Here is a 9,369-nt window from a genome sequence, read left to right as displayed (position 1 = left end):
CAAAAAAAAAAAAAAAAAAAGAAAAGAAAAGGTGTAGACAAAAAGAGGAGCAGTTCTGAGCCCTGAGCACCTGAATGATTAGAGGTAGTGTAAATGACGAGGAACTAGCAAAGGAGATGGAGAATGGGTGGCCAGATACACAGGAAGAAAATCAAGGGAATGTAATGTCATGGAAGCAAACAAGGAAGAGATTTCATTGAGGGGAGAATAATTCGCTGGTAAGTGATATATGATAATATTTGGCTTTACTAACTTTGGTGACCTAGACAGAAACAATTCTGATGGATTGAAGAGGTTTCAAAAGAGTAAGGGAGGTGAGAAATTGGGGCCATTAAGTGTATTCAACTTTTTCAGGAAGTTTTACTGTAAAGAGAAATAGAATATACAAAGAAAGACTTGTGGGAACAACAGAGGTTTTTTGTGTGTTTGTTTTAAGATGAGATAAATAACAACATGTTTATCTCATTAAGCAGATAATGCAGAAGAAAGAATGATTGAGAAAAAAGGAGAGAGAGTGTAAAGTGACTAGAGTAATGTATTTGAATAAGTGAAAGAGGTTGGGTCCGAGAGGTAAGGTGTAGGAGCTGACCTTGGCTAGGGGAACAGACAGTCCATCTATAGTGCCAGATGGAAGGCAGGGGTACTGGCACAGATGTGGTGTCAGATACTACGGGAATTCTCTTCTGATGCTTCAGTTTTGTTAGAACAGAGAACAGAGCAAACTGAAGTGAGGATGGGAAGTTGTACTGATCTCAGAGGAGAGAAGAGAAAGCATAAAATGGCCATCTAGGAAGGTGAGGGAATTCATGAACTAGGGCTATGATCTGATTGCCCTGCAGCTTTAAGAGCCCACTGGAGGTTAGAGATTATGAATTTAAAATGAGAAGTCAGCAAGATTTTTGTTTGTTCTCCCTCCCTCCCTCCCTTCCTCTTTCCTTCCTTCCTTCCTTCCTTCCTTCCTTCCTTCCTTCCTTTCTTTCTTCCTTTCTTCCTTTCTTCTTTTCTTTCTTTCTTTTTCTTTCTTTCTTTCTTTCTCTTTCTTTCTTTCTTTCTTTCTCTCTCTTTCTTTCTTTCTTTCTTTCTCTCTCTCTCTCTTTCCTTCCTTCCTTCCCTCCCTCCCTCTTTTTTCTCTCTTTCTTTCTTTCTTTCTTTCTTTCTTTCTTTCTTTCTTTCTTTCTTTCTTTCTTTCTTTCTTTCTTTCTTTCTTTCTTTCTCTTTCTTTCTTTCTTTTCTTCTTTCTTTCTTTCCTCTTTCTCTCTTTTTCTCTCTTTCTTTTCTCCAACTTCAGCTACATAGAGGCTACATTAATTAGGCAGAAAGGTGAATTTCACAGGGATTGTGTTTGGCCAGATGAGTACGATGAAGAGAGGGGCAAGGGAATTGAGGGTGTACAAGGGAAAGTTAAATAGTTGACCATGGAATTTAAGGAGGAAAAGTGGGGACAGTAAACAGGCAGGAGGGTCACTGGAGGTCCTGGTGGGGCCAAGGACTTTTGCAATTGAGGTACCAATTGCTTTGAGTGCTACAAAACAACCTTACAACAAGATTACCTTAAGATTCTCGAGCTCATTTTTTGTTTCTTGATCTGGGATGATGAAGACATCATTCTGCAGGTCATATTCTGCCATCTTGGTGACAGTCATGTGTCCATTGATCTCCTTCCAGAGCACAACATCATAACCAGTGTTTAAATCCCCACGAGCATCAAAATGAAATGAATTCCCTCCAACAGTGAATGTCACATTTTTTAGCACATCAAGTAACTATAAAAAATAAAAACAGAAATAAGCACTTAAAATAAATGTTGCAAGTGTATTCATTATTTTAATTATAACACCACCTTATAAAGCATATCACTTAAAAATGAAGGAAAAAAGATTATGGATCACGGGTTGGAAAATTCGTAACTATCTGACAATAATTTGAGGATGAATTTCACTTGGGTTCTAGCTTCATTTCTGCCTAACTTTCACTATATAAATTTGAGAAAGCAAGTTAATTTCTATGGATGGTTGTTTCTAAGTATCTGCATTTATCCTACAGAATTTTAGCATAGGTCCCCTGGTACAGACACCTGGGATCTAACTCTGGTTCCCATCTCTCATCGGTGCAATCTTGACAATTACAATTGCTTTCCATCTTACTATCTCCAATGTTTCTTAAGTTTGTTTCAATGATTGAGTATGTAGCAAAGTGATCAATAAATTATATTTCTAATTTAATTCACAAAATAATTTATTTTTTAGCTTGAGAGGAAATAAGTATAAATATAAATTACCTGTCTTGCTACACAATTTTTACAGTGAGAACTTGTATATTACAGAGTTAGGACACAAAATATTTTGCTAACAAATGAGGTAGCCATATTGAGGTTTTGCTGTAGTGGAAGAACAATAGGCTGGAAGGTAGGGAAACAGGCTGCTGTTCTGGTTCACCATTAACTTAGTATATAAGTATGCCAAGTAAATATCCTCTCTGAATGCTTTCATAATGGCCCATTTGTTACCTAAATCTATGGTTCTATGTGGCTTTTGTTGGGTATAAAATCTATAGAATAAGGCAGAAATTATTCTATTTGAAGGGAATTATTCTGTTCTATTTCTTTTAAGTTAATTTTTTATGAGTGTTTTAATTTTTTGTCATAGAATATAAAAATGTTATTTTTTCAAGTAAATAGAGTAACTATGACAATAATGTCAATGAGAAGTGTCACTGTAGCAGAATCACTACCTGTGTGTATTTATTTTATGTCCCCACAGATTTCTTAGATCTTTTAATGAATATCAATAAATTAGTATTACTTTAAAGAAACAGGATATCAGATCTAACATGGTGGAATTAACTAACAAAATTTTATTCTATCAATTGCCAGGAAAAAAAATGAAGAGAACAAAAATAAAAGAATACGCAGGACCTACCTCCAATGTTCCCAATTCTATCTGTTGACTGGTTTGTTTCTTCTGTTCCTTCCTTAAGCAATATACACACATGTAAACCCCAGTAACTCAGTTCTTTAGGGAGCATATCCTCTTCCACACAATGGTTTGAACTATAATTTCCACCTCTTTTTTTCCTGTACTTAATTAGGCTTTATAGGCTAAAGTTCTGACATATATATGTTCTGTAAATAATCATAAAATTGTATAATGTAAATAAACTTCCATTATTTTATGCTTGTTCTTACAGGAAAGAGGATAGAAGCAAATATAGCAGTATTTTCATTACTCATTAAATAAACTCCAGTTATTAAGCTGTTAAATGCATTTTTGCAACATTTAAAAGATTTTTTCATGAAGACTGAAATTCACTATCAATTGACACTACAACATTTAGAGAATGGGATTTTCATTTCAATTATTATAGTTTTAATTTCAATTATCATATTACTCATTCACCTGTGTATGGTAATGGCCAGTTTTTAAGCACACATGGCCAGGAATCACAACAATTAAGGTGATATGGTTGACACTGTTTTCCATTGTCCTAACTGTGCTGATGTCTGCTCTACCTCATAAGTAAGGTTACTGTGGAAAGATGTAACTACATGGCTAAGTTAGAGAAGAGCAGAGGAAACAACCTTACATCTGTGTCCTGGTGCCCAGACTATGTCTTCCTCTATTAACTTTTCCATGATGTAGCAGAAAAGACACTGATCTAAGGTTGGGGCCACAGTTTCATTGCTGTCTATGGGAGTGACAATGGGACAGATCTTTACTGTTGAGGTTCCTTCCACCTATAAACTGTGACAAGTCTTGGTCACCAGAAATACTTCTTCTTATCACTTCTTCAAGATGGAATATAAGGAAGGTTGTATGTCTCAGTATCTAGAACCATATGCTTTAAAAATTATTACTTATTATTATAAGTATATGCCAATATTACTCTCATGTCTCTCTTGACTTCTGGACTAATATGCAACTACCTTGCTGCATTTACTAATACATATCTCAACTTCTTCAAATTCAACATTTCCAAAATGGAATGCTTAATATATTTCTTACTCCCACCAGACCTCCACTTTTCTCTATGGTTCCAGCTTGACAAATGACACCAGTTGCCCCAAATTTGAATCATCTGCAACATTTTTGATGCTCTCTGTCATCATTTATATCCAATCTATCTCCAAATGCTCTTCATCCTCTCTCTTAAATATCCATGTATGTGTCTCTTCATCCTTATTGTCATACCTGTAGACATTCTTATCTTACGTCAGATTTACCAAATTAGTCTTTCTCCCTCCAGTCTTGTGTGGAGAGATCAATATAATCAATTCACTGCATGAAAAAAAGTATCATATCACTCTCCTGCCTGAAAATGTCTTTAATTAGATGCCCTTTCCTCTGTCAAGTTCAAACTTTTGAACATATTTTGCAACCTTTCTATTTAACAGGGAGTCCCTATATGAGCAGTGTCAGCATCATCTGGGAAATTGTTAGAAACGCAGACTTTTCAATCCCACTGTGGAACTACTGAATTAGCATGATAAGATTCTCAGGAAATTCAACTGCTCATCAAAGTTTGAGATGCCCTGATGGACAAGGCTCTAATAATGTGCCCTTCACTATCTCATTCAGTCTCCTCACTAAGTCATTCAGTTAGTCCTTCATGAACTCATTATAGCTCTCATGCAAGACTCCAGTCATATGGCATGATTTTCTGCTTCTTGAGGGTGCTGTGCTTTCTTTTCTCTCTTTTTTGGGACTTTGCTGGAATGTGTCTGTTCTGGCTAACTGCTATCCTTCCTTGCATTCACATAGAGGTCATGTGTTTTTTTGGACAATGTTCTCTAAATTGCTACTGGATTAGCTTATGTACTTCTCTGCCAGCTGCACAGAAACACTATGATGCACCATCCTGCATTGTAATCAGCTCCTTAATTGATTGTATACATCATTGGACAGATCATTCCTTTAGGGAAGGAATTCTGTCCCATTCTCCATGATATCTTCATCACTCAACACAATGCCTGGAATGTTGAAACACCAAACATTTGCTAAATAAATATTTGAATAGAAGTTTAACTATTAGATATTCTTTCCTCTCCCATATATCACTTACTACCTTATATATCATCAGAAGTAAAGGAAAACAAAAAAGAAACCCAAATCACTAGTCACAGCATGGAAGTGATGTCCTCCACACACATCTGAGGAACATTAAAAATCTGCTGAAGTAAAGCAAGCATGACTGTGCTGTCCCTGAGTACGGCTCACAAATAACCACTAAATATAGGGCCAAAGTAAGTGCTCTCCTCAAACACTGGGAAAAATTAAACACTTTAAAATTATTTGAATCTAACATAATTTAGAAAGTATTATTTAAATATTAGTGAATTTTGCTAAGGTACAAAGTAATTCTTAAGAATGTATCTTTGGCTAGGGACCCTAAATGTTGCTGATCTTTAAAATTTAAGTCTACAGAGATTTCTTTATAAAGGTATAACTCTCTGTATTATTTATCTTACTGAATCTGGCACTGACTAGATGCGGCTCACTCATGTCATGATCAAAGGAGCAAGTCATTCCCCGTTCTTCCTTTCCAATCTGTTTCTGTTTGTTTCTAGATTAACATGCTCTGGGGACAAAAATAATGACTCCAGGCTCCTAGTGTTAAAATAAAACATTTTAGAAGACTGCTTAGATGATTTCTTCTCAAATCTTACCCTCAAAATGTTTGAGACTTATTCATAATATAAAATACTTTTCCTATTTCCCCCAAATCTTCAGGGGGTGAATAACTTGCTATTTGCATTTCTTTGTCCTTACGAGGTTCTTTATGTATCTCCGACTTTATATTATCTGTCTCCATGACTGTTGTCTATTTCTCTTTCTCAATCTCTCATTTCTAAAATTCTATGTGGTGGTATCATTATTGTTTAAAAATTAAAACTGTTTTTCTGCAGTGCACCAAGACAAAAGCCTTGAAATATATTAGAAAACATTGTACTGAACTTGGAATATAGTGAAGAATGATGATCTAAAAAGATAATTTATGGTTTTTACCACCGTCATTAAAGTTTTATACTACAAAGGGAATGCTTTCATATAAATGTCTTAAAGTTGTAAGACATAAAAATACATGTATATATTCTAAAAGAGCATATTCTTTCAACATATTCCCTTCCCATTTAAATTTGATCCATTAGATTAATTGGCCCACCAATATTTGCAGGCAGAACATCATTTAGATCATTGAGAAAAGGTCCTAATCTCTAGTTTTACCTCTTTATCAGATTTTTGGCTTTGTATTTACAAGGCGAAAAGTAGTTTAAAAGTGAGCAATTTAAAATACCCTCCCACCATTGCATAATCCTCCCAGATGTTAACTGGTTATATCAGACCTCAGAGACAGTATTTTGGGGTGTGTTAAGTAAAAAAATGACAAAAGTAGAAATAGCTTGTTCTAGATATCCATTTGTATGATCAGAAGAATCATGTTATTTCTTTTACCTTCTTTTCTCTTACAAATTTAAAAAATATATATTTTGTAACATGCTTCTGCCTCAAGACATTCAAGTTTGTCTTTGAATACACATTATTGAGAAATTTGTTTCTAATAAGTAAAACATCATTATTAAAAGAAGCAATTTACTTTTCAATGCCTTGTTCAAGGATATTTCAGAAAGCACAATGGACATTTTTCAAAAATGGAGCCACATTAAAATTTAAGTTTCCCCAAACTAATCAAAGAGAAGAAAGGGAAAACGTTCTTTTATGCACAATTGGTGGTTTCTTTAAACCTGGAATATCATAATTGACCTAACAACATTCCCTTGAAGAAGACTGGAGTTCAAGTCCTTTATATGTATACATACACACATAAAGATTCTAATGGTCTTTATGTGTATACATATTTATTTACTCTACCTCCATACTAACTGAGAATCTTACTGCAGACATTGGGATTAAAAACCACCAAAGACAGTGAAAAGCAAGGAAAATGGAGTCAGAAGATCCAGACTGCAGTCTTATTTCTGGTACTTCCTAGCTCTAGTTTCCTCATCCATCATATTTAATAAAAACCAAAAGGATTATTAAACATGTCTGCTCTAACTCTTGTGTTTGTTAAGAGCATTTAAAAGTGATAATTTGTATAACTGAAGGAAAATACCATCAACAAAAGAATTTTCTTGGGAAATAAAAGAGTACAACTTTGGTAGGGCCGAATAGGAAGTGAAGATAAAACCGAACTCTATTATCTTCAAGAGTAAGGCACTATAATAGAAAGGCAGGTTATTTAGACACTAAATTTGTAAAACACTATTTGTAAAAGGAATAAGACTAACAGCAATTAACATAAATCTTTGCAAATTAATACAAGGAAGGAAATGGTGAAAATGATGGTAGGAGAGTTTTCTTGAATGTGTGAGTTAGTACCTCCCATGGTTGAAAGGCGTTGGGCTTCTGACAGTCACGAGCTCGACACAGATCCTGAATGGCATAACCAAGGGCAAACACTGCAAGCTGAATACTATGAATGAGTCCTGGCTCAGCATAATCCCGGAGGAAGTCATTTCTCATAAAGAAGTTCCTTTCTATAGTCTTATTAGCCTTGTAGGCCAAAGTCCCCTGAGAATGATTGAAAATGCATTGACTCAAATCAGTGTCCTTGAGATACGCGCAGGCAGATAAATGCATGACATATTCACGTAAGAGTTTGTTACTGTCACTGGGAAGCAAGTGCAGATTTTGAAGAAAGGAATGGAAAGAGGATATATTCCCTCTTCTAAAGGTAAACCCCACAACTTTGCCAATCTTTTTAACATTAGGAATGGTGGTAATCTTGGTGGCAGTTGACCAATTATCACTAGCAATCCACATCTTATTTATATTCATTTCAATGGCTTTATTGAAGAGATCGAAAACATGGAATTGCCTCAGAAATACCACAATGACATTAACCTGGGCTTCTAAAGCGATTTTCTCCAGTGTCTGATTGAGTCTGACTTCAATGGTATTATCTGAAAGAAAGGCTGGGAGAACCTCTTTGAAGGCTATGCACACATTCTTTGCTTCAACCTGAATTGTAAAAGTGTTAAGAGCCAATCGTCCATAGTCATCATCTGTGGTTACAATGCCAACCCAGTTCCAACCAGATTTCTGAATCAGGTGAACCATTGCTTTAATTTGATGGAAGTCGCTGGGCACAGTCCGTAAAAATGAAGGAAAGCGAATCTTGTCACTCAGGATTTCTGCTGTTGATTCATAACCCACCTGGAAAAAGACAGAATCTTTTAGTTACAGTGTTGATGAGCTCCAGGTGACTGTTACAGTAGGTGTTCCTCTCTTTGATTTATGTAAGTTTTCACAACTTTTCTTAAATTCTCTAGTGCTTTTTATCCTTCTCCTTCTATGAATTATTACTTTACAAACAACTTAAATCATGATATTTAGCCCCTGATGATGGTTTAGAGTCATGGCTTTCTAATTATTTCATACTGTGTTTAGTATAAGCCTTCTGAGAATTCAGGCTCTACCTCATATTTCCATTTACACCTCTATATCCCTCTATATCTATCTTGCATCTCTGGCTGGGGGCCAAGAGTGGATATTATTTAAATACTTAGAGGTAAATACAGGAAAAATGCAGTCCATCATAGAAGCAAAATGCAGTTTGGGACATCAGTGTGTGAAAAATCTTGTCTAATTCAGAATTTGTGTGATTTTATTCTAGGTAAAGTCAATCAGTCGAATAATCGTCTTGTCCAGGAGTCAGCAAAATTTTCTTGTAAAGGACCAGATACAAAATATTTTAAACTTTTTTGGTCATACATAGTCTCTGTCATATCTTTTTTCCTTTTTCTGTTACAACTTTTTAGAAATGTAAAAACTATTTTTAGCTTGAAAGCTCAAGAGCATGGTAGCCACATTTGGTCCACAGGCTATGGTTTTCTGACTTCTGATCTAGTCAAACAAACATCACCATTTTGGAAGACCTACTTAATGTATGCAAGGTTTTGCCTGATTCATAGCTTTGGCGAATTATTACCTTCTATAGATGCAATAGCAATGTGTCACTTGTTCAGCGTTTCTTTTTCTTTTTTTGTTTTGTTTTAACTTTCTTTTTTTTTTTGAGATGGAGTCTCGCTCTGTTGCCCAGACTGGAGTGCAGTGGCATCATCTTGGCTCACTATAACCGCCACCTCTTAGGTTCAAGTGATTCTTCTGCCTCAGCCTCCCGAGTAGCTGGGACTACAGGCATGCACCACAACACCTGGCTAATTTTTCTCTTTTTTGTAGAGACGGGGTTTCACCATATTGGCTAGGCTGGTCTTGAACTCCTGACCTTGTGATCCACCCGCCTTGGCCTCCCAAAATGCTGGGATTACAGGTGTGAGCCACTGCCGCCTGGTTGTTTTTTTTTTTTTTA

At 35.6% G+C, this 9,369-nt stretch overlaps 1 protein-coding gene across 3 annotated transcripts in view; it reads right to left on the bottom strand.

Moving 5' to 3' along the window:
- GPRC6A (G protein-coupled receptor class C group 6 member A) overlaps positions 1-9,369 on the bottom strand; it is a 29,194-nt gene that overhangs the window by 7,392 nt on the left and 12,433 nt on the right. The window contains exons 3-4 of one of the 3 annotated variants that reach the window (XM_017549199.2): positions 7,377-8,213; positions 1,551-1,763 (exon numbers count right to left, since the gene is read on the bottom strand). In XM_017549199.2, coding sequence (XP_017404688.1) covers positions 1,551-1,763; positions 7,377-8,213 — 1,050 coding nt within the window. The remainder of the gene's footprint in view (positions 1-1,550; positions 1,764-7,376; positions 8,214-9,369) is intronic. The other 2 variants (XM_017549215.2, XM_017549209.2) reach the window with 2 other exon arrangements.

Source organism: Cebus imitator, unplaced genomic scaffold (genome assembly GCF_001604975.1).
Source record: "Cebus imitator isolate Cc_AM_T3 unplaced genomic scaffold, Cebus_imitator-1.0 Scaffold11, whole genome shotgun sequence".
NCBI lineage: Eukaryota > Metazoa > Chordata > Mammalia > Primates > Cebidae > Cebus > Cebus imitator.
The sequence above is the reverse complement of the archived record's forward strand: the minus strand, read 5'-3'. Positions and strand labels throughout refer to the sequence as shown.